Source organism: Fusarium phalaenopsidis (assembly GCF_050370095.1).
Source record: "Fusarium phalaenopsidis strain FUZ10S chromosome Unknown contig_32346, whole genome shotgun sequence".
Classification (NCBI taxonomy): domain Eukaryota; kingdom Fungi; phylum Ascomycota; class Sordariomycetes; order Hypocreales; family Nectriaceae; genus Fusarium; species Fusarium phalaenopsidis.
In genome coordinates this window covers 41,883-68,151 of record NW_028145388.1, presented here as the reverse complement: position 1 = coordinate 68,151, position 26,269 = coordinate 41,883, and the positions used below count along the sequence as shown (strand labels likewise).

General features: G+C 48.8%; 2 protein-coding genes across 2 annotated transcripts; one reads left to right on the top strand and one right to left on the bottom strand.

Moving 5' to 3' along the window:
• Nucleotides 1-2,690: 2,690 nt before the first annotated feature.
• LRP88_14375 (uncharacterized protein) lies at nt 2,691-2,978 on the bottom strand (the record flags this gene model as incomplete). Its single annotated transcript, XM_083250720.1, has 1 exon — nt 2,691-2,978. One exon carries the CDS (start codon nt 2,976-2,978, stop codon nt 2,691-2,693), a length of 288 nt encoding a protein of 95 aa, XP_083093510.1.
• A 14,192-nt stretch (nt 2,979-17,170) lies between these two features.
• LRP88_14374 (uncharacterized protein) lies at nt 17,171-17,815 on the top strand (the record flags this gene model as incomplete). Its single annotated transcript, XM_083250719.1, has 1 exon — nt 17,171-17,815. One exon carries the CDS (start codon nt 17,171-17,173, stop codon nt 17,813-17,815), a length of 645 nt encoding a protein of 214 aa, XP_083093509.1.
• Nucleotides 17,816-26,269: the final 8,454 nt, after the last annotated feature.

Sequence of the window (26,269 nt, the reverse complement as noted above, 5' to 3'; positions counted from 1 at the left end):
CAGAAAAATAGGCCGTTAGTTAAGGGCTTCGAACCGTAGAGCCACCACGAAACATGAATTCCTCTTCAAGACTATCTAAGGGATTCGGCTGCTGTTTTGAACGCACTCTTCCTTCACTTGACTGACTGGGACTCGGGGGTTAGCAGGATGTTCCCGCGCCGCGGCCAGTTGCCACGACTGGGACGGAAAACGAACGATTAAAACCATCGTGGCAATTACTTTTATTGCTTTAAATACGGATGCGTGTCATTTATATCAAAGCAATTGCTATAGCCGTGAGCCCTGATTTGGCTGCAGTGCTCTTGATTTGTATAATATTAGACGGGTTGACTGGGGAAATTCGCGATTTCACGTGTATCTAGCTGATATGACTTTGTGGTCGAGCTGCGCGAACGTGAGGCGCATGCATCACACCGCGTGGATGTTTCAGATAGTTTACTGTTGTCTCCCGGAGACTCAGTAACGTCTCGCATTTGAAACCCCCAAAGTTTCCATTGCGCCCTTGTGAGAATATCACATTCGAGACAGTATGTGGGCCAGCTCGGAGTCAGAGGCAAGCCGGTTTCCGGAATCATCAGGAATCGGCGCATCCTGGACTGGCGACGATGTTGATGTCTGATTGCAAGAGCCTGCCTTATATGTACCTGGCCTCGAGGAGTGGCCAAATCTTCCTCAACCTATTTTACTGGGTGAGCTGCGACCATCTGTGCACAGGGTAGACAGCTGCCCAATAATGGCCAGATCTGCGTTAGGACGTGATATAGGGGTTCTTTCATTGATATTCCCACTTCTCGCTATTGGGACTTGCTGCAGTTTTATCTGAAGCAGGCTTAGTTGGATTCCCTATCGTACATTTCACAATTGCCGCCGTGTTGGCCAGGCCTATTACGCCGCATATCTGACTCTTTGATGCGATCACAGGTATTTCTCTTTCGTCAAGACAAGCGCGATAGCACCACAGACCAAAACGGCTCAGAATCATCTTTGAGGCGTTAAAACATATGTGCTTACATCCCCAGCCGTCGAGAGAGGTATGCCTAGAAATCACTAGGCGGTTTTATAGATATATTATAAGAAAATACATGAGTACATATAGGTAATTAACTATAAATCGACTATACTACGTTTGGGGGGGTTGTAAGCAATGCTAGTGCCGGTTTCCTACCTACCGTGAGAAGTCAACAGTCGATACTTAACCTTTCCATTCAAGTCAGCATCGACATTGAACAACTTCTCTTTAGGTTTTTCTAACTCTGGATGTCTAGAAATTTCCTTAACTTGCATCCAAGGAATGCTAGGAGACCTTGCCGGGCCGGGTCGGGGTGTAGCTTTTCCTTACAGCAGGTAAAGAAGGACGGCGATATTTTCACGTATTCAGACGGCAGCATGTGTACTGAGGGCCATAATGTTCGAAAATTAGTTTATTGAATACTTACGCAATCCGCTTTGTCCGTACTTCTTCCAGCAGAATGCTACCCTCAACTATCAGGACCACCAAGTCTCAATCTTTCGAGTATACACTGATGCCAGCAGTGCAAACTGCATTCCATGGATCAGGCAGCTCCTCTTCGTCCGAGTCGCAAAAGTCATCGCTCGAAGATTCACTGAACTTGCGCTGTTTCTGTCCCGTTTGACGCGGGGGCGCTGCCGCGCCCGAAGGCTTGCCTATGCCGTCTCTTGGTTCATTGGCCATATCGTCACTGCGGTATAACGCTTCCCAGTCGTCGACCGGAGAGTCCGGGGGGTCCCCCGCCACGTCGTGCAGGGGTTGTGCTCCATCTTCAGCCCCTGTACAGAGATCCGAGGCTAGGGCTTTCTCCGACGGACCGACGCGGACGAATCTGCGACAATGACACTTCTTGCCTCTTCGACCAAGCCCATTTTCTTCTCAACTGACTTGAGCTTCTGCCAGCAATGCCATCTACGATGGGGGGTTTCCCTTCCTTTTCACTGGCGCACTGCAAAGAGGGCTTCTGCAGGGTGATGTGCTGGGAACTATACGAATCTTCAGTTTCTTGGTAGCGTGGCGCCTGGCACGGCGCTTCGCCCATTGTCGGCGACGCTCTCTTCGTCGGCTTTCGGACGCCTTTTTTTTTCTTTGAAGATCTGACTTGACAGAGCTTGGAAACCTTATTCAAATAGAGTGAAGCTTTCCCGTGAGCTAGGTTGTAGGTATGGCCCATTTGGATAAGCTTGTCGTTCTCGGTTCTCTCAAGGCATTCTTGCCGGACAACCTCTTCGATCGACTTTGCTGAATGGTTTCTTTTGCCCGTCACTTTCAGGTAGATGAGGTAAGACCCTGGTGAGATATCGGAGATGCCCACAGACACTGACCGATTCACCAAGTAGTTACCGTGAGACCGGGCAATGAAGCGATCGGCATCAGGGCTATCTTGGGAATGGAGACAAAATTGCAGCCTGAAAGAGCATTGTCCGTGCAACTCCACAAAGTAGCGACGATCTAGTTGCGACACTACAACTACGAGTGGTGAGCTCCGCGTTACTTTGATGTGAAACCGTTCCTAGCAACTGGCCCTCCAAGGGACGTCCACGCTCACCCAGCGCTAACAGCACCACCAGTCAGGATCTTAAAATAGACATGTTCTGTCGAGGAGAGAGAACTTGAGCATAAGATCGTCATATAAAATCCAAAACGCCGAATCGGCGCCGAATTTATGGCCAAGCTCGTCCTAAACCTCTCTGGTCCATTCCTTAGAGCCAGCACTCCAAGGACCTTCCCGGATGCCTTTGCGAGCATCGCCCCAAGGGTTATGCAATTTAACCCAACGTTGGCCATTCTTCAGTGAACCTGCTTCCAGGACGATGTGGGCGTAGGCCTCGGCGATGCCGTCACGCTCACCTTTTCCATTCTCTAGATAGCCAGTGGATGTGCCAAAGAGAAAGTCCTGGTTGACTTTGGACATTTCCCTATGCCAGAACAGGTCTATGTCGAGGATATCGGAGGTGGCCAGTTCCATGGTGAGATCGCCGGTCAAGCCACCGGCGAGAGAAGAATAGTCGCTGTGCGCTTTCGCATACGCCTTCTCTATGAGAGGGACCCAGGTCTCGTTTTGGTCTCCGCACCGCGCAAGGGTGAGAGATTTAGATCCTGTCTAGTACGTTCTCCGATACAGGTCCTCGGCGCCGTCTTGACCGACTTATTCCAACAGATCTCTCTGCGTACTCGGAGAGTCCCAACAGGGTAATTTAAGTTACAGTTGAGAGCATGGACACCCTCTTTCACCTGATAATTGTACGTAACCGTAACGGTGATCTTCTTGCCATCGTTAAGAAACTTACTCCATTCCCTGAACTGCTTCGCAACAAATAATCAGTCAACGTCTAATCTTGGAAATCGCTTCGTTATCTTGCCTGTCTTACGGTTGGTCACGGACAAGATGAGCTTCGTCCCGTCCGCTTTCCAGGGTTTATCTGTACTCGCAGCAGTCACTTTCGGCTCAAGGACATGTTTCCAGAACTTGCGCGGCGAGATCACGATGTCCAGCTCCGATTCGCCAGCTTGCGCTCTATTCTTTGCAATCAATTTCCATTTCACATTATAGCGTATCGTTGGTTGGCCTTCGTACGACTGGCCTGGTTTCCAGTCAGCAAATGGAACGAAGGTCAAGGCACTCCCGACGGGTCTCAGCGAGCTTCTTGGGGCGAAGGCTCCTAGTTGAGACTCTTCGCTATCGGACGTTGGAAAATCGGAGTTGCTCGCATCGTCACTAGGCCAGTCGTCGGCAATCTCGCTTTGATTCATGATTGTTGCCACATCCCAAAACGCTACCTGGGCGTTTCTCGCAGGCTCGCCGTTGCCCGCCCCCCTCTCCCTCGCTTTCCAACGGGTACTACGACCTTCTACAACCCATGTGACGTGATTGTCAGAGAGCGTCGGAAATTGGCAGTAAAGCTGCGTAATTTTTATTTTTATCTTCTCAGATAAAACTATTCAGGGTCTTAACCTTAGCTATAGGGAAACAGAAAAGCAAGGTATTGGCCTCGGAATGCGACCTGATGCAGACTTGTGGTTGTTAATCAAAACGTTTTCCAGAATAGCTTGTTCTCGTGTGCCTCTCTGCGACTAACTCTCGATCTTGGTAGAATACTTGCCGTGCTTACTGACACCGGTTTATCTCCGTCTCTGACTCCCGGCAGGGACTAAGCAATGATTCTGATAAGTTAGAGGGAGGCTATGGGTGTTTAGGCTCTGACTCACCTTCGTAGCCTAATGTAAGACGGCTCGTAGCCATTTCGTTTCAACGTGCTGATGAGGGTGTTGGCTAGGCCCGATTCTTCAAAGGAAAGCCCAACGAGTGTTGTGCCCCATCCTGGAGAGAGTTGAAGAGTTTTGGAGCCTATTTCATCTGCGATTCTTTGGCGTAACAAATTCTCCTGAGCGTCGTTCCATGTTTTGGCAATGATGCAGACATCAATGACGGTACTGTTTGAGCCACGTACACTTCGCCTTTGAAAGCCTGCGACGTCCTCAGCCTGCTCTATAGTCGTAATTGAGGCCATGGGTGGAATAGGTCCTGGATAAAACAATATGTATTGTAAAATATATAGATGAAATCAAGTATTTTCTGAGTATGAAAGAGCGTTTTATGGTTGGGTTGATGGTGATGGGGAAAGAAAGTCTCTCCTAATTTTTCTAGAATGAGACTCTTTATGGGAAGAAGACATCCGTGCTCTTAACTGTACAACTTATCGTCAATGATGGAGTATATCCACTCCCCGTCTCGGTAAAAGACAAATCCGTAGACGCCGACCGTCATGTTGTAGATAACAGAGGTCCGCTTAACAGCGGCAGGGATGTTGGCAAGAGCAACTAAGCCCGTCATCAACTAGCAGTCGCTCAAGTTGTCCTGTGTAATGTCGCCACCCTGAATGCGTTCCATGAATGTGGGCTGCTCGAATATCTCGTGGATTCTCTTGACGGCCTTGGGTATTTTTTCATACGAGCTTGACAGAGACACGGCGCTCAAGTCGTAGTTTTCTTCACATAAACCATTGAAACAGTCTCCTTTCTCGTGCTTCAAGTCTCAGTCTTAAGGCAATGTTAGTTAGCGTTGGTGAGCTGAGTGAGAAGGGGGACTTACCAGATCCCAGGTCAGGTCACGATATCGCATATTGACGCGCTTGCATTCACCAACAATCTTTTCGACTTTTCTTCTATATTCCGCTACGGCTTGGGCATAATCATCTTGTAGCAGCCTATTCGACTAAGCAATGTTGAGGGCGCCCGGGTCCGCGTCGATGGACAATCCCTTGGCGAAGTAATAGTAAGCTGCGCTAGGTAAAGTATTCCCAAAAACGCTGAAGGATAAGTTGCTTTAGGTAGGGCATTCAAGATTATCAAAAAGGAGCTATGCAGCCATGAAGAGGCCGCTCGCATGGTCTAGAATACACTGGGACAAATAAGACACAGTCTTGTTTAGGTCCTTTGGCATAATCCAGAATGGTGTCTGATCCATCACATTTGGATGGAGATCTGTGGTATGGCTATTTGCGCGCGACGTTGCCTGCTTGCGTGTTGTGAGTTGGCCACTAAATATACCAATATTGGTGTCTTAATCTATGGTGAAGACCCTGGGCTCTAATACTATTTCGCCCGCTTCAGTAGACAAGCAATTACAATTTTGAGTCCCGGCCAAATTTGGATGCCCCATCCGGAACGAGGAACCCCCCCCTATAAAGCGGGCAGGCTCAGATCTGAAAAGCGTGTCATGGAAGCTTACACAAACCCGAGTCTCGTTGACTTTTAGGCAATTCCGAGTTTGGGAAAACCATATAACCTGAAACAAGTGTCATAGGGAACGACCGGGTGCCAACGGTTCTCGGGCCTTGTCGTAACCAACCTATCCCGCTTTGCCGTTCAATCAAAATGATAGTGACACCAACGGGACTCTTCGAGCTGCTACCGAACGAGATTATCCTGCACCTCGTTGGTCTCTTGCCAATCGCAGACGTTGTATCCCTGAAGCGCGCAACACATGACCTCTTGCCGGTTCTGGCTGAACGTATCGATCCGTCTCGATACCTCCAAAGCACGGGCCCTTTTGCCGACAGCCCCGAGTTATTGGAGGTGATGGCAAGACACGGTGCAGTGCTTTCCGGATCTAGAGCTCTGGAATACTTTGTTCCGGGGTCTTCCACAAACGATTCCGATTGGGATTTTTATGTGCCCCCTATCCTGCCATCGATCATAGCAGTCAAGAATGCCCTGGAGAAGTCGGGTGTGAGGTTTGAATCCAGTCTCGAGTCGGCCGCTCGACAGTTGAGACAGAAGTCAGAAGTGGTCTTAAATCAGAACCAGATCGTTTCTATCGCCTATGAGGCATTCTTTAACAAAAGTTCCTGGTCGGTGGAGCAGCGGATAGTGATCAATAGCGTCCGCTACATGTACCCAGCATTGAGGGATATGACAATGCACATTCGCGAGAATGGTTCGGTCGGCTGGATGGGGAACCTCATTCCCATCTTCATACGGGAGGGCGGCCGTGTGACTCTTCTGCAGCCGCACGAAGAGATCACCCATGGATATCCCGAGAATGTCGTGTCGAAGGTTCTCTCTGGCACGGCCCATCGGAACGGAAGTGCGGTGTCCGTCCAGTTAGTGATCGGAACAATTGATCGTCGAATGACCTCCATCACCGATGGCTTATCGCAGACGGTGTTTGGGAGCATTTTGTCCTTCTACGGAAGCCATGTGCAGTGCATGCTGAGCAAGCATGTCGCTTTACATCTGTATTACCGTCTCGCATCAGGGAAGAGAGCATTTCGCTGGCAAGTTCCTGAAGCTGTCCATCAAAGGGCGGAAAATGCCGTAGAAAAATACGTCACTCGCGGATTTCGGTTTATAACAGCGTCTGACAACAGGGAGGAATGGACTTTTCGCTCTGCCCAAGACAATGACTCGTTCTTGATCGAGTTTGACACCCGTGAGCACTATGTACCTACTCTTTCGCAAATCAAGGATTTGCGATGGTGCCATATGGGCGAGATGATCCAGAAGTCTTCACAGCCGAGAACGATGGATTCGCGGCATGAGTTACTCCGTTTTGGCATCGTCAGTAGGTAGAGATACTTTGGCGAGGCGCCCCCCACTATCGACCACAAGGCACAAGCCACGAGCCGGGGTATTGTAGAGTAACTGATCTACAGCCACCACAAGGTAGTGTCTTGATGAAAACCACCGGAAGTTTACCGAGTACGCGGCAGAATGGCCAACCATGTGACCACATTTTGAAACCCCCCAGGCTACTGACCATTGTAAAGAAGTGTTGTAACAACAATAAAGAAAAATGAGGCTGTAAAAATGTCCCCGCGTGGCCATTTTCAAAGACTAACTAAGCGAACTAGCCAGTGAGGTCAGGGTTAACCCTGATAGCGATCTTCACTAATGACAAAGACGGGACGGTGAATTACGGCTTACGACGGCTTAATATTGGGTAAAAAATAATCCTAGAATCACTGAACCTCGATGTCACAAGCAGCTGAGTTAGGGGCTGGTTATTTTCCTCGGGCTGTTTGAGAAATGAGAGCTTTCTCTTACAACGGGGCTATTATAGGCATACTAGGTCTGGATGAGATATTTGGCTCCTAGATCTATTACAAAAACATCTAAGGTCTCTATTATACGTAATAATCATCCACAAGGTGTGGTTACAACCCCTCTGGCACGAAACGTCCTACCCTGCCTTGGGCCGTTGATGTGGAAAATGCTACCATCTATCGGCTTCAGTACTTTCCAGATCGAGGCCTGAGAAATGATGTGATATTGCTATGGCATCATCCACTTGGCTATTTTTTCGATCATGGCGTTTGTCTCAATATGCAACGATTCGGTGCTTTTCTTCACTTGTGTCATGATGTCCGATATTTCATTGAATTGGCTGTCAAGCTTCTGGGTGGTTTGGTCTTCACTTTCCCCCTCCCATTCCATATCATATGCATGTTGTTGAACGCAGAACAAACGGAAACCCAGATCCTCCATGAAGGCTATGGTTTCTACTATCGTGTTTCTTCGTTCGAGTAACACCGATTCCGATACGGGACGCGTTGTGGCTCTGTTTAATGAGCATGTATTCAACATAGAGTCGTTCAACGATCGAGCATTTTCCCAATCGTTGCTAAGCGAGTTGAACGACTCTTGTAGAGCCCTAAGTCGGTCTTGAACGTTAAGCAGGTGTGGCGCGGATGGCTCAGAGGGATCAGCAAGTGTTGGCATGTCGAGCAACGAAAGATTCACAAGGATTTATTGTGCAGACCCGACCACTTGCCAATGGCAGCTTTCTGGGTTCTTTCATTCTCCAGGCGGGCCACTGTTTGGTATTTTATCTTACTTTGGACGTGGAATAGGCGGGAATAGGACAATATGAGCAGAATGCGAGATCGCAAGGCGGCTATTTGGCCGTAAATATCGGTATTGCCGAGCCGTCCGATTTCCCTTCTGAATGACATTCTATGCGCTTATCTCTAGATAGTCTACTTGGAACGAGGCTTTCACAGTAGAGTAGCTGGGAATGAAATAACATATAGCTACACCTGTTAGTGTGAAGTTCGGGTCCGACATATGCTGACCACAACAAGGGTCAACCCCATTCCAACCCTGAAAACCTGCCGAACAAAATATGTATTCTGGGCTCTTAGTTGCGAGATAACGTAGATTGCTTATCCACTCTAGTATCCGAGGAGGATTGAGACCATGATAATCGGTCGCCAGAGATCAAACGAAACTTGAGGCCTACGCATCCAGACCCGGAGGGGTTCCATCTACCCATCGCGCAACGAATTATATAAAACTGTATTATATGGTGTCTTTTGTTCCCGCGTGCTTCATAGTAGGATTTGAGTGGTATAGTTATCACTTATTTGCCAACAATGGACAGTACTACAGTTATAATCGATCCCATAAAAGCCAGGCGCTGGATGAAGATACCCTCAAGAGCAACTTAGAAAGCCCTCTCTCCAGACTCTGTTTCGTTGTCCCTCCATTTGGGCAATTGCATGGGAAAGCATAGGAAATGAGAGCACTCAGACTTCTTTTAGAGCTTACTTTGTCATGACCCAACCTTGGCTGCTTTGCGTCGTTTATGCGCGGCATAAACCGGGAGAAACACCCAAAGACAGATGGCAGCACGTAACGTCTTACGAATCACTTTGTGCCAACTGAAGGTGCCTTGTTCGTCACGCGCACGGCGCCGCTCTATGCTATTGTCTCAGTACCTAATTGCCATGTTATATCGGAATTCAAAAGCCTTCCGACGGGTTATCGACTAACCTTTGACCGCATAATAGCAGAATGTGATTAAGAGCAGACTAAAGATGATTCCGGCGATAATAATTCCAGCCTGGGCTGCATTAGACAAAGAGCCTTTAGTTGGCCTAGATTTGCTGTTATTTGTAGCACCATGCGCTGAATGCCCTTTAGATTTCATCATGGTCGATCTGCAAGGAAGATGGGGTTAGGGGTTCGTAAACTCAAAAACCGTATTGTCTAGCTGTCATCGCGTTGAGAAGTTGTTGATTTATATATTTCCTTGGGGGGCACATCATGCTGTTGATTTTACGATGGCCTTAATACGCCAATGTTCTCCGCAGACGGTTTCCTCCTAATCTTAGACAAAATATTTGCCCCCCCCCCGGCACCTTTTCCGTTTCTCATATTTACGGCGCAAAGGGGAAGAAAGAGGGAAAGAATGAAAGGAAAAAAAAAAGAGCCGAGGATTGTGCTTCCGTAGTTGAAGTTCTTGTCTGGAACGAATTTGGGAATGACTCTTTATTTTTCTACAGTGTCTAATGAGGGTCTAAAGGTTACTCTTTTGTAGTTAAAGTCTGCTGCCAGAGCTGAGACTTCTGTGTGTTTGATCCTTCGGATAGGCCCTATCCGTGTGACACTATTGAATGAACGACCTGATCTTGACAGCGATCGTGACACCTGTCATATTACCCAGCAATCAGCTTTGTCAATTTACTCATCTCCTTCATCTGCCTTCGACTCTTTGCGTGCTCGGTATTCTACATGCTTCTCTTATTAATGCCTCCTGTCAGGGCCTTTCGTGGCAATGTTCCTGTTCCATCAGTTCAACCGCTGACGATGTTGACCATGGCCGACATCAGCCGCCTGATGTTCATTTCAGCATATTGAACGTCCAAGTATGAGCTCCCGTACAGCGCCCGCGGATGTTGCTTGGTGAATGGCGAAGGATCGTAAAAGTATGTTTTGTTCCCTAGCAGGTCGGACTCTATGGGCTGATTAGCCCTTAGACAAAAATATACATACGTAAGTTGGGGGACGGGAGGAGAGGGTCGACCACAAGGTGTTATAGACATGATCTCAACGAGACATGGGACATCGACACTTGATAATTAATAATCGAGCTGCTTGCTTCGAGCAAAAATATTTGAGAAGGAGTACAGGTGCTTTAGACACAAATTGATACAAATTAATCAACTAACTACTGCTAACGTACATGATAAGCATGCGACGCATCCAAGTATGCGACGCACTTTTCTTAAACCTTACTACTATAAACTAAGATAAAAACACAACAAATCAATTAATCAATTAAAACTACTCACTATACTCTTCCCCAGACGTCTCAATTACTACCTGACAGGTCCTTGCATTATGACCGGGCTTGCCGCAGACACCACAATGCCGAACCCCCGGTCGCGCCGACCTTCCTTGACCACCACTTCTCGATGATTCCGCCACTACCTGCGCATTAACATCCATCTGATCAATTGCTTGCCTTCCCTCCTCTACTGTCATTACCCCTCTTTTCTGTAGTCTAGTCCTTTTTGCCCTCCGGCGCCGGCTTAGTATCTCATTTGCCTCTCGAAGGTCTTTATTCTCAGACCTCAATAAGGCATTCTTATGCATCATTGCCTTAGTCCCCTTAGCAAGCGACTTAAGAGCTCCTAAAATTGACTCTGGGGAGCTACTTTGATGCCTTCTGATTCGTCTATCGAGGTATTCAGACTGAGATTGGGCCTCAAGGACGGTCTTTGGAGTCTTTGACGCCCAAGGGGTCGTAGGGCTAGCTACCTCCTCGGCAGGCGTTGGAGTCCGTAGCTGCACATCAAGCTTCGAGACCACACTTTCCGGGTCAAGAGGAACAAGCCCGGCTCCTCTAAAAGCCGCCTTGATATTTCTTTCCGTCATAGTGGCCTGATATGCGGCGTAGAAGGCCGGAAAGAACTCAGTCTTTGAAACGTGGGTTATAGAGCATCTGATCAGATGCTCTATTTCTCGACCGTAAGCCTGCTTGAGCAGGTTAAAGTACCCGACATCAAGAGGCTGAAGTAGATGAGACGAATGAGGTGGCATACAAAGCGTGATGATCTTATTTTCCTCGCAATATCTCTCAAAGTCGACGGAGTGGTGACTTTCGTGGCCATCTAGGATCAGAAGACGATAGGAACCAATTGATCGATTGCTTGTACATACACCGGTCAAAGTGTTTTAGCCACTCGAGACCGATCTCATTATTAGTCCAGCCATTTTGGGTCGTCGCAATAGCCCAATCGCCCGGGAGGTTACTTTCTCGGTACCAGTTGGCGAGGTGATATTGGCCCGCACCGATGATGAACGGCGGGATCGCCCAGCCTTCCGCATTAATCGCTTGGATCACTGTAATCCATTCCCGGTTTCCAGGCTGCACTGATTTTGGCTTTCCACGCCTATCTGTGCCTGTGACGACCATTCCGCTTATAATCAGACCCATCATAAAGCCAGTCTCATCAAAGTTATAGATATCAGCGAGGTCGATACCATATTTCGCGATTATGCTCTCCACGAGCCTAAACCAATCGCGAATAATGGTTGGATCTTCGCATTTGGCTCTCTGGTAGTCGTATTTACGAAAAAAACGCGTCTTAACCTCTTCGTGTCGCCTGACGAAGTTATGAGCCCAGCGCTTGCCGACGGGTGACGCGTCGCGGTCGGCGAGCAATCGGTTGGCCATTTCTTCAACAGCACGCAGTCGGGGGGGGAATCCTCGCGAATCTAGGTCGAGAATGAACTGAACTATGATCTGTTCCTCTAGATCAGATAGTCGGCGTGATTTTGGAATCCAATCGCATCGCGATTGGATTCCCTGTCTGCGACGACGCAGCCTTGGCTCGGAGACCTTATAGATCTTTGCAGCGCGTCGGACGCTTAGTTTTGGGTCATTTTGAAGGGCTTGAAGGGCAAGAAGGGTTTTAGCCTCAGTATTTAGGTCTGACATATTTAGTGGTGGAAAAATCAATTGATCAATTGAAAAGTTAGGTGTAGGAGGGAAAAGTGCGTCGCATACTTGGATGCGTCGCATGCTTATCATGTACGTTACTCGTTATTCTTTAACTAACCTTCTGGCACTTCGAGTGCGCTCGGTGTGATACACCTCTCCGAAAAGGCGAGAGATTGAGCAAGAAAAAAAAAGGTTTCACCATACTTGAGATAGCCAATCATTTAGGGATTTGCTGACCTTCTGGGTCGTCAGAAGAGTGTGCTGATTGGACAGAACATGCTTCAGTTGACTATGCTGATGCACCCGCCACCCGCCTCATTTTTGACTTTCTATCCGTCGAATGCCAACTGCAACTGGCTTTGATTCTCATCGTGCCACCATCATTTCTTTCAATCCTGTTTTTCATTGTGACATCGATCAAGCCCCGTATCATTGCTTTGACAGCCAACGACATCTTTGATTCGGGCAGACCGCAGCAGTCGTAGCGTCGACAGCAGCCATAGCTCGACCAATCGCCTGCCATAGTTAGCTTTGCCTAGACTTTTCTGACGACGGTGCTTAAGATAAAGGCTCTGACGACGAAAAGCTGTGAGCTTGAGTGGACATTAGATAACTATACCATAAGCTTGCGTTGAGTAAAACTTCCTCAAGAGGAGAGTGGTAGATGAAGGCGAGAGCGCTGCTACGGGCGTTTGCAAATGAGAATTCTGCTTTACTCAACGGAGCGCGGCTGCAAGCTCACTCGTTTGTCTTCATTTACTCTGCGGTCATTGCGATTCGATGAGGCTTGGGGGTGAAAGTAGTAAACAGGAGGAGATCAGATACGTGGGGTTTCCTCCATCTGGTGTGAGGACGACGCATGTATCAGTATTTCGTTGTTGTCTTTGCAATTCCGCGTTAAAGGGAATGATCCTGAACTCTGGCAGGGCACTATTTTGTCTCCGGTTGGCCATAGTACTGATTGATTGACTAGTTTCTGATTTCTCACAAGGTCCTGCTTTCGACTCGACGCCCGCATCCCACTAGATTTCATCACTGCATTCTTAACAATCTCCAAGAGGTATGAGCGCGTGCTAATGATGGGGTAGAGTCCTGAGAAGAACCGCTCAACTCCAAACAGTTGGCATCTCTGTTGGGGGGGGGGCAAAACTCTCCAGAAGTTGGCTAGGCCGTTAGGTTCTATTATCACCAGAAAGTGTGCCTGCGCCCTCTCAGGTGAGGTGATGCCGATCCTGTGCAAAACCTCGTGATATCCAATATTCATGTGCATCAGGATATGTAATTGAGGGTTTAGTAATGGATAAGAGCATCAGCCTGCTGCGTGGGAAGGCAGGATGTATGGAGCAAGCAGAAGATCATTATCACAGCCGGGGAGGAGCATCCGGCGGGCCTGGCTCACCGTCGAGTCATCCTGGCCATTCGCCAGTCGCCACCAAGGTCTGCTTTCCCAAGGAGCGCTCCACATACAGCCTCACTCAGCATTGGCGAAACGATATCACCCTCAAACATTCAGCGCAGGTGGGAATGTTGGCAGGGGACACGTGCATATCTGGTGTGGCCTCTGTGCTCGGACCTGTTAGGGGGGTGAGGAGAAGAGGAGAGGGGACAAGGGAAGGGGTTCAGTACATCAAGTATAAAAGAGCCCCAATGCACGACGGTGGATAGTCTCCAGTGTACAGTCAACCTTTACAAACAACCTTTCAACCGACAAGATAGCCTTCACCTCCGCTTCCGAGCCCTTGGAATTCAACCTTTACTATCAACGACTTGATGAATTCATGGCAAACACCTGTGGAGAACTAGTCGGAGAGCACATCTGGCCAGAATCAAAGGTCCTGGGACCCAGATATGGATGTCCAAGAACTCTTGAGTTGGTTTCGGAACCTTGGTACGCCATCGCAGCAACTAGTCGGCCTGGACCAACAACGATCGACATCCTTGGTTTGCCGGAGCTGGATACAACGTCACCGAGTACTGGCGGATCGCCCGACACGCATCCGGACCAGAGCTCGAATGTGGATGAACAAGCCAATGTAAGCAAACGCTGTATTTTCCCCAGTGATAAATCCCGAACGCCAGTTTACAATCATCTCCCCTATTCTAGTGCGATGCACCAGAGCTGTTAAGGGGGAAAAAAAAGACTGGGCTGCTACGAGATGATAAACACGGCGCCTACTGCAGAGAACATAAAGTCAAAGTAAGGCTACAGAGTTCCCACAATATAACCCTCCTTCAAGATTCCTCGGATGTGGCTTCTAACATTTCCCAACTCTAGTGCGATATGGTGCGCCCGACTTGCAGGCGATGTGACCGGCTGGGGCGAGCATGCTCCTATTCGCTACGAAGAACAATTCGCCGTAAACGTAAACTCAGTGTTTGTTCCGAATGCAGAAGGCGAAAGAAAAAGGTGAGCGGAGGTCGTCTTCCTTGTTAACTATGTTCCCGACGGCATCTTCTGACTCGGGCTATCTTTTAGTGTAACGGAGCGCGTCCAAATTGCAGCGGATGCAACAAATCAGGAAGGCCATGCTATTACCCGCCACACAGTCAGAACTCATCTAGCATGAGCGTTGTCGATAGCCGGCCGGCAACTTCAAAGGTCGTTGATCAACTTTTAATACCGCTTACACAAACCATGCTGCATAAAATACAGCAGTCTCCTGGCCAGTACACTTGGGAGACTCTGGCAGGAGCGGCAGGAACATATGATGCGTCAGTTGCCGAAGTTCATGGTAGCATGAAACTTACTCTTCTTGGCTACAGCAATCTATCAGACAAGCTTGGTGAGTCTACGCTTTGCCGGTCAACCACATCTGGCACAGATTGTATTCCAATTTTAACCGGTCCTCAGCCGTGGTTTGTAGAAGAGCCGAGCCACGTGGTCAACAACGATGCTGTGCCAGACAGTCGCGTCATTGTGTTTGTATAGGATCATCTAATGTTGTTGAGCAAGAGCTAACCCTTGCGGAGTCCACCAGGTTATGTTGAGGAGTTTGATGAGTTTATGCGCAACAAAAGCGTGCGAATGGAGGGGGTGGCCTACGGCGGCGGGAAGAATACCTTCGCACAGGTCGTTCAGCCGGGTGGTCAGGAATCCTCCCTATGGAGCCCCTCGGGGTCTGATTCGATGAAAGTATCTGGCTCTCTATTGACTATCGCCATGCCGGCAGCGGCCGTGATTCCTCCGATAACTCTTAGCAACCCTTGGTGTTTCGAGCCGATGCATTTCTACGGCTAAGAATCGAGTTAGCATTTTCACTTTGTTTTTGTATCACTTTTTAGTCTGGCAACAGATATCTACAGCATGCCGAGCTGCTTTCCTCAGAGCTCCAATCTACCGCTAGGCAGCCTTGATAGGTCCACTGTTTGAGGGCTGTATGTTGTCACATGGAGGCTTCCGCAGACGAGACGATGACATATATATGCTTTCTGGCTCTTTAGCCTATGACGATTCTCAAGTTCATGTAACGCCTATTCCCCCTAGCCTCTGTTAGCCACGAGTTCTCGACTATCTTAGGACTTCAGACATTAGCTTGTCAACACATGTCGCCAATAAGTGGCGGTGTCAAGAATCATGGACCATAAGGTTAGGACAGGCATTGAGCACGAGAGTAAGTTCAGAATGGGCAAGCCTAGATTGGGGAGAGGAAGAAGAAAAAGCACCGGAATGAAAAAAGAAAACAGAGCGAAGAGTCCTGTGAAAAGGCGGATGGAAGTGTATTGTTTGCCTCCTTTGATTAGGCTTACATAACAGAATGCGGTAAACAGATGCCGATTTGGCTTGGCGTGCCCTCAGCTACATTTGACAACAACAAACTGAATCTCTGGCACGCAATCACCAAATGGCTGGTGTTTCTCAATGAAGATCCTCCACGGGGACTTCCATAGTACATAGTCCCGGCCCGCCGACAATAGCTCAATATCAATGTGGCAGCGCTCTTTTTTTTGAGCAGTGGCCGTCTCGCGCCTGAATAACAGTAGCTTTCTCATACCTTGGAAGCAAGGCTCCAGAGGGCCTTTACGCCAAGGCCAGGTATACATGGCGTCGAGAGGAAAGGCGATTGTGTGCATGTCATTGAGCTGAGGGAAGAGTTTGCTGACAACCGCGAAACGATCATGCATGTCGAGGTGGATGATGTCGTGTTTCGGGTCCAGGTAAATAGGTCCGAATCCACTGGACGCGGCGGGAGCAAAGAGCGTCAAGGTCTTGAGTGCCTCTCGGCGAGATTCTTGGCAGATGTGCATCGCAGGAGGTATTGGGACACTGAAGAGGAATGAATCCCTGATCCCCATGCGTATAGTGATGACTCGAGCGCTGGGAAGCGTCAGGCTCCATATCATGCAGCGTATTTCAGGGGGTAGCTTCATAAAACCGAGGGTTTGTGTCATCATCGTGACTTGAAGTTTAAATATGGGCGAGACGGTCATGGAGGTACTGCTTCTGATATCAAGGAATGGGCGCTGACTGTGCCTTTTATGCGGATGTAAGAGGGATAAGTGTAAGATTAACTTTTCTATTTGGTAATCTACTATCCACTGCAATGTGACCCGACATCGCTTCTTATCTCTATCTTTCCCCACTGGACTGCCGGCTAGTCATTAGTACGCCCTTTATGCTTCGGGGTCTGGCAAGAGACCGCCGACTTTGGCATTTGAAAGCAAGGCTCTGGCCTTCTCAAATGCTGAAGTCGGAGGTCCCATGTCATTCCACGGCTCTGAGACCAGAATAGTTACGAGCCTGTCTAGGGGCTTAGTTACATAGCACATAAATATCTAGATAGGCTTCCCTTCGAAATCTCACCATGTCCATCTCTTTCCCCCTTCATTCTCAGAAACATGCCTCCAACTCCGACGACACCTAAACCGGACCCGCTGAGTTAGTACAATCAGACGAGATGGACTGTAATCGTTTTCTTTTCTCAGTCATCATGAATGGTCTATATAAGGGGCCCGAAACACTGACCACCATCACCGGACAACCGGAGGAGGAGCTGAGGAACCAGACTACGGTTGAAAGAACCACCACAAAGCAAATTGCTATGCTGCCCCTTCATAACTTCTCGAAAGGGCTCGTCTTTGATAGAGACAGGGCCGAATCTGAAAAGACCATCTATGTTAGGCCGCTTCAGCTCGCCGCCGTCTATGGTCGCATCGATCTCCTCGCCATCCTCCTCAAATTTTCAGACGTCAACGAACTTCCTGAATACCCCAACCTGACGGCCCTATTTCTTTTGCTATGGTTTCGTAATCTTGGAATGGCAGTTGTCCTATTCAGACAGGGGGCGCATCCCAGCAACTGCAGCGGTGTCAGCGCTCTTCACGCTGCGGCAGGAAGAGGCTCGACCAAGGAAACCACGAGAATAATTGACGAATATCATGTTGATCCGGATGTCGAAGGCACTGAAGGAGCCACGCCAACTATTTACGTCTTGGCCCTACCGTCGGAGCAGGCCATAGAAATTATTAACCTCCTTCGAGACGAGGGTGCAAGATCTGACCTAACATTCAGTACTGAAGGATGGACTTATGTGGAGCTTGCCAGGGCAATGGGTAGACAGCGCCTTGCGCTGTAACTGGAGGATGACAGAGAATCAACGATAGGGCCCGAATAAACATGGGATATAGCCGTCAGGCCCTGAAAAGTCGGCACAGAGTGGCAATCAACTCAATTCATTTGCACATCTGGTGAATCGTGTGAGCTGTGTGAGGGGGTCATGAAAAAGACGGTGCCACTCATGTTTGAGCTTAATTAATAACCCAGATTGACTCGATGACCACCCTAGAATCAACCATCTAAAGACCTACTATCAAACTATTGACATCTTAAAGAGAATGAAAGACCACATCACCCAGCTTCTTGAAGCACGGCAGCTCCAGTTCTCTACACGGCTGGAATCACTTGAACCTGTTTACCACGATCTCACCAAATGAAGATATTAGGCACCTACAGAGAGTAGCCTTAGGGTCCCGCCTTTGTCATGCTGGTGGGCTTCCCGAGCTCTGCACGCGATCGAAACTTAGCTAGCAATGCTTTGGTCAAAATAGATGCCACCACTACAGTCATAATTGAAGGAGGAAACGGCCGACGTCTTCTTCCACCGGGTTCAGTTATTCAACTCGCTCACCTCGATCTCATGCTGGGATGGCCGCATATTCGAAGAGAGTAGCCAGCTACGGCTCCACCGCCCACCAGAACAAGAGACGCATAAGATGCTGATCCTATGGGTAAGTTTGCTAGTGAAATTACTTTCCAAACACTAAATCACTCGAGGAAACCGACAACCTCCAAGTCAAGAGCCAAATTGCCAAATTGACGGCACGTCAGTCATTCATACCTGTCAGACGATGAAGTTATTTAGCCAAGTAAAGAGTCATGTTTCAGTATTGCCGCATCACGCAACTCTCCTTTATGGTGCCTGACAGGGAGATGGCCCATGGTTTGCTCTAGGTCAAATCAGTGTTTCCCAGGACCCGCGTCCCCAGCACTATTGGCAATTTAGCTCATGGAATTTTGCTGTAGTCCCATGAACACAGCTCTAGCCAACACAGCGCTTGTTTGCATCCTAACCTTAGGCAAAGAGACCCGACCTGAAATGGGCCACCCAGCCGGTATTTCTGGACTAGACTCGCGAGGTTTTTCTGACCAAGTCGCGCCACGCGATGTGGGTAAGCGATATGGGTAAGGGAGGACCCATGCACACATGGGAAGGTCGTAGAGCCGGCAGACGTCCGGTTTTCTCACTGAATTCCGTGGGCGAGCCGGTACAACAGCCCGGGTAGCGAGGAAGGCTTATATAAAGCCCCCAAGAGCCACCAAGACTTCGTGTTCAGCACGAACGATTCCATTTTCTCGAACGAACGCATCATGAACCCGACAAGAAGCCACCTAATCGCAATGTATATCCTTCTTGGTCCACTCGCTGTCACTCTTGGCACAACTTCCTACTACATCTGGTTTTTGTATTCGACATCTCCTCCGTCCAAGAATAGCCATTGGCCCCAGCATGGCCATTCGCTCAAACGATCTCGACTTGTGAAGCAGGGTCGGCTACTCGATGTGTCCGCAACATTTTTCCAGAAACACCCGCGATACTTCATGATCCTTGCATTCGCGTTCGTCATTCTGGGAATTTGTGTGATGACTGCATGGGCGGTTCTGACCTTCATTCAAGGGGGCCCCTGGGCGATTGCTTTCAGCGCCACGCCGGCTCTCCTAAGTATGCTGAGAGAGGTAGGTCAAACCATACGCCAAACGTATGTAGTTGGTATACTAAGAGGCGGGCAGTGCTTATGGCTCATTAGCTCTAGAAACCCTCAGCAAGATGCGTTCTCCAGGCTGCTCCCATTGGTGCTTTGCACCGCCATCGTTCTGACTTTGGGCGCTATCTTGAGCATTTGGTTTGCCAAAGTGGGAATTTTCTTTATTGTCCTTCCCGCCGGCGCTTACCGTGCCTCGCTTACATGGGAATGGGGAAAGGTTCTGAGGGATACAATAGAGAGACCGGGTCCTTTTTTTTGCATGATGATGCAAGCCACCGTTCTTGGGGTCACTTGTGTAGCATTCGGGATTCGCCTGGCTAGGCCATGGTCGACCTCTATCTATACGGAAATACTCGTGAGACTACCCTGACGAACGTTGTGGACCGGATACTAACGAGCTAGATTATTTCTTATGGCTTTGTGCTACTTGATCTTGCGATGCTATTGATGGGTGGTTTGCGTCTGCGATGTCGATATGCCACTACCGCGGGGGAAACGCGTGCAGTGTTCGCTGCAACCAACTCAACGGCGAGCTTAGCAGAAGAACTGGCGCCAAGTACTCTGCAGTACCCACCTGCCGTACGCGCCCAGGGAGGAGGAGTCGAGCGAATGCCAAGCACAAATTTGAACGACAAGGGACTTGGGGAATATCAAACCACCGTCCACCAAGAGAATGAGGGGGTTGAGTTGACGGTTCAGGATGTCGTCTAGGGAAATGTAAATCGAGATGTAGAGAGCCCAGCCGACGTCTCTCCCAGCTTGCGCTCGTGGTGGACGAGCATTTCTAGGACTTAGCTTCAAAGGCATCCCTAAAGAAGGAAGGCAAGTCCATTGCTCAGATGATTGCCGTAGTTAATACATCCATGGCTCACGGAACACGGCCTGACGGGCAAAGTAGATGTTAAATAATGTGTTCTTTGTTATAGTTGAAGCCTGGCCCTTGATGGGTTAACTGAGCCAGAAGACTGTCTGTGCATCAGAGTTGTGCGGCTGGGGCGATGAATGACCTATTAGTCTGGGGCTCCCTGTATGTCTCCAACGAAGCAGATCAGTTGGATATAGTTAAAGATTGGTGAAACGAGGAACCCCTAGGTAAGTCCACAGTTGAGCGGTGTGTCCTTCATCAGTGTCTCCTATTGTCAAGGTGTCATCTTATTCCTCATAACCGCATTGATGACCCCCTGTACGTCTGTGGTGGCCATAGTCACGACCTGCCCGACCTTCCCGATCATCACGGCCTATGCGACCACATATATGACGGCAGCGGTGAGATCAACAGCCGGGCGTTTGGGGAAGGCACCAATCTAGTTAGGGTGTAGGACGCTGCAGGTGACAGGGGCATACGTGATCCACCGAGCAATGAGTCTTTCGGGTTCCTTGCCGAGGCACGAGAGGAGGGAGATCGGCCACCAAGAGCTAGGTGACGAGACGTCTCTTTTGCATGGCTTGCACATTGAGCTGAGTTGCACTCTTCCTCATGACGGAGTTCTTGTATCCTTTGCATCTCTCTTCGTATTGGCATCGTCGTGCCGCGTGGGTGGAAGTCCGAGCATCTTTCACATTGGGGGATCGGCAGGCTCTCTCGATAAAGCGGACACATTTGCCAGTGCCAAGAAGCTGGGAACATCATTGTGGTCGATTGAGGGTAGAGACCAGAACCGTATTTGTTGGTTCATCCGGTGTGTCCTGTCGTGAGGTTCGTATGCGGATCGGTTCAAGACCAGTTTCGGCCATGACTTACCCTCGGATTAGGTCTGGTCCGTGGTGTCAGCGCCCTGGAACCCAGTAGCTACATCCTGTGACCAGCATTTGGGTTGACGTACTATGCCACTCTAGCACTGGCGTATGCTGGGGGCTCTTCCTTGAGTCTGATGCAAATTCGGATGTCGTGACTTAAGCCACCAAAGCTTATGTTGTCTGGCCTTTGTTTGGGTTGTGTTTGTGGCGCAGGAGCGAGTTTAGCTGGGGGCCCTCTGATGAACTAGGTGGCAGTGTTGTTTGGCGGCCTTGATTTTGCCTTCGAGGGTGGTGCGGTTTTTTCCCGGTGATGCCCTAGAGAGTTATGTGCATGTCGGTACCGGGTTGTGTCGCGAGGTCTCGAGCCCTGTCGGATCGGCTGTGACTATGATGTTGCTATTATCTGAACTGGCTTGTAGATTTAAGTCCTTCTAAGGTCTGCGTGCGTCGAGCCGTGGCCCTTCCTCCACGCGGCGTGATGGCTACGCTGAAGGAACCATTCACACGCGTCGTGTCTAATGCCTCGAGGGGCTTTATCCCTAGTGGGAATAAGGCCCCAGCCATATAGCCTCGTGATCTGACGTTTTGTCGCTTGCTAATAGTTTGGCGTGTTCTTGGGCAAACTCCCTGGCATCGGTTGTTAAAGCGCGTAGTTGTAAGACGGAGGTGGCGACCCGAAGAGATTTCTTTCTGCTCCTTTTTTAGATATTTTGTTCTGTGCCAAGTTACGTGGATGAAACTAACTTAGTTCTAGTACGGCCTTCTGGCTCAGTTAACCCATCAATGGCCGGGCTTCAACTATAACAAAGAACACATTATCAACACATCATACCATCATATCTGAATGCTAACACAATGGCCCTTTTTTTTTCAGTCTTTCTGCTGCCTGCAGTAGAAGACTCATACCTAGCTGCATCAGGAGTACGGCGAGGATCAGGCAGCTTGAATGCAACCTCTCGGCGAGTTGCCAAACTTTGTTTGGCACACATCAACTTAGAACACAATGGCTCTAGTACGGGTTTTCCAATCCAAGTGGCCGGGCTCGCTTTGCGAGATTTTATACCTGTGCAGCAGATGAGTCATGTGAACTTGTGACGTACCCCCGACTCAAAGAGAGTCCAACATTAGGGTAGTCTGAGTCTCTAATAGACTCCCATCGGTATTTGGCTGAAGAAGGCCGTTGGAAAGTCAAGCAAGGAGTGAGATGAGAGTGTAGAGGTGCACGTATGAAAGATCCATTACCGAGAACATGATGAACGTCCGAAACAAGGCGTGGTAATCGCCTAAAACAAGACACCATCAACGCTATAATAAGGCGTCGTCAACGATCGAGGTAGGAGGTGAGGGGAAAAAAATCGACTTTCAAACAATACTGTCCCTGCAGAGCTATTATAGGCTGTTTCGAAACAAAGATACTTATGGTGGACTGAACGACCGATGAGGCCGCCCCAAGTCCCAATGAGCGTTAGGCATTAGGTAAACCTGAACAGTTCTTTACGAGCCGGTATACTGGGGGCAGCTCTGGAGGTGGGTCGGCCGGACCATATAGCCACTCGGGAAGAGTTCGAGTGTATGCTACCGTTTTTCGCTAGTTCTGTTTGACAATCAGTGCAGGACGCTGTCCATATTGGCTTTCCCATACCGAAATCAGAGACCAGCTACACACAACACAGAGACGCAAATGAGACGATGGGAAGTATGCCGGCTTGAGCCATCGTGGGAAGACTGAGAGGTTAAGTGCCCTGTTTTCAGGTCCATTGTGAACTATAATGCGCCTTTTCCTGCAAGCGATTCACTTTTCCCACCCAACTTGACTTCGTCAACGGTCTCCGCCATCGACACCAGTCCGATTACTTCATCCCATTAGCAGAACTCTGCCACCAACCCCTAATTGTAGCGGTCATTCTGACAGACAAGATAAGGATGAAGATGAAGGTGTCGGTGGCCAGCCAGAGAAGCAACGCAGGGCATTTATCCTCTGTGAGGACGGGGAAAGGTGCCATCTTGTGCAGAATACGCACCTTTCCCTCTGATTCTCTATGGCTATTGCCATAGAAGTCAAAATAGTTAGGTTACGGTGTTTTATGGTATTGGGTTTTGATGTCGTCATGTATTAATGACTGTGTCTTTGACTATTATGGCTGACGGTCTCTCGTAGACTCTTCATTGAAGACAATAACGAAGAGAGGTTAGGTGTGGCCGAAAAAGAGAACAGAGCAGGTATTTTCTGGTGGAGTGAAGAAGTTCATACGTTACGAGTTGAGTCGCCCGTAGTCTGACACTGTTGAAATATTGACCCAACGGGCTTCTGAGGTGCCAACCCTTTTTAATTTATCAGACACAACCACGCAGGACAAGGGGGTCTACATAGCACGTCGCGATTGGAGATGCGAATTAGGTAATACACAACGTCTGGGAGAGCGGACTCCGAGGTCGCCGACTGCGTGCTACCTGTAGGAATGGTGAGTGGTAAGAGAAAGAAATTAGGGGATGGGAAAAGAAGCAATGAGAAACCTTCGCTTGCGCAAAGTCGGGCATGTAGCGGCAGTCATAGGCTTATAGCTGCGGGCACGTTAGCCACTGCGCCATGGGGCAAAAGATTGGACCATAATCGCTATTGTAGCAATTACGGAAGGTGCTTCAACTGCCTCTAAGGTTTCTATCGATTCTATAGGGAACCAAGCCGTACAGGATGGGGGTGGAAGAAATCTGATGCGAGAAAGAGAAAATTTACAAATGAAATCAACGGAAGCTAAGAAAAATCCAGGGCAGGGTAAAATGGAAAAGAACAAAGAGAAGAGCATAAACGACATGAAATAAAAAGAACAAAACAATATTTGAGGACCTAGCGGCTCTATCAGTCCGAAGGATTGCAGGACTTCTAGTCTCTGCCTTTTACTGTACTATCGAACAAATGAACTAATGTGGGAACAGGTGATCAATTTCGATTGTACTTTATGTGGTGCTGCGGAAGCTGTTGTTGTGGCAGAACTACGACCGGTTTCTTTAAAGATGGTCGGCCTCTTCGGTATATCGCGTGGTCGATGATTATACGGCCGCCCTCGCGCCTCACCCATCTGGTGCCGAGTTTGTCAATTACAGATAGCGCCAGTTTTATCGATTATTGCCATGTTGTTCTCCCCTCGATACTGAAAGGATCACGATTTTGGTCATGGCTTCCTTCGGAATGGGTCCGTGACTCGGGCCATTCAGATGTCGTTGTGTCGACTACCGGCACCTCTCACCAAAGAATTTGCCTAATAAGAGCGTGTTAGAGAGGGAAAGTGAGGGAAGGGAGGGATCGCAAGGAGCTGGAGTAAATAGAACGCGAGTTCATGTTAAGATTAGTGCTCAAACGTCTTGGCTAAGTGTGTCTTAAACGATCGAAATACTCTTTTTACACGTGGAGTCGTCTAGAAGCACTTTGGGCTGTGCTACTCTGGTCTGATTCGGACAGATGATCTCCAGCAAACAATCGTACAAATGGGCATTGAGTGTTCATTTGCTATATAGCCTAACATCAACCCCGCTCAGTAATCCATAGTGACCTGTGCCACCCGCGTCCATCTCCCGTCGCTTCTGCCGAACAGCCTAGAACGATATTTTCCCAGTTGACCGATGTAGGCTCCTACGCTACAGGGAATCCCTGCATAAAGTTCAGACCCGAGAACCGCCAAAGTTACCCGTTCTCATGACAGTCACTGCAACAGGCTCTAGAATGAGGAGTGGCCCTTTATTCTAGGGCTTCGGTCTTCTGACCAGTTATCCCATCAAGGGCCGGGCTTCAACTATAATAAAGAACACATTGTCAAAAAATTACATGTAGTATCATATCCCAATAATTAAAACTGCCGTTGACACTGCGGATAATGGGGCTGCCGATGGGGAAAAAAGTACCCATCCAAAGGCGGCCAGCTAATGGACCAAGGAATCGGCCGGGGATATGTGGGATATGCCATGCAGTAGTGAGTGATCTGTTGAAGCGAGGTTTCTAGAGCTACTAGACTGTGCTGTCCTTTCGCTTCATCGAAGACTAACGCTAATGTTGGGCGCAGCTTGGCCGGGAGTCGTCTTGAGTGTCTCGTTGTGCGGCTTTTGAACAACGATATCTGATGAACCGTGGGGGGCAGACCCTGCTTTGTACCCATGTGTACCGCTTATGAAGCTATGGGGCAGAACTCCTGGGAGTAGATGGATCATGAGAGGAATAAACAGACATGGCGGAGGGTCGATGGGCATGTTATCAAGCTGTAGACAGCTTGTGATGACTATAGAATGGTTCATCAAATCATAGCTACATCTAGCATAACTACCACTAAGTCGCTATAGAACTTGAAGACAATAGCCTGGAGGTAATCTATTCAAACTGTGGTGGATTGGAATGTCACCTGAATACCCCAGAACGTTCCTTCGTGGGCATGAAGCTGGAACAATCTTCCACTAATTACTACAAGAAATGGGGCAACTAGGCAGATGCCAGTATCTAGATTGTTTCATTCCCTCTCGGCCTCTTCCAAACCTTCCTATGGTATTAGTGAGTATCTCTGGCACCTATCGTCTGAAAAGCTCTCTCCTATGCTCTACGGAGGGCTCGCTCAAGCCAGATCAAACGCCAGAACACATGGGCATAGGCCACGGTGAGGCATGCTGCCCCCAAGGACTTTGCTTCTGAAACATTTGGTATGCATAAGATGCTTTCCACACTCTTTCCAAATCACTTCCTCGATGTAGACCTCTTTTTCTACATTATTTCTACAGAACCCTCTGTCGCATATGATGCACACGATGGCCTTTCCTCGCATGTCGGCGTTGGAAGTAGATAGAAAATCAAGAAATAAATCAGTAACGACTGTAGGAAAGCGAGATCTGGGATCGTTATGCTCTTTTTCATGTTCAATGTTGGTAATCAACTCAATCAATCTTTCCCTCCATCCTGGGCCTAGTTGTCTCAGTGCCTCGAGACGCATGGCTGGGGGAGAGTCATGAAGGACCTGAGCTAACGTCATGTCACCAAGCTCATGAGCCGTATT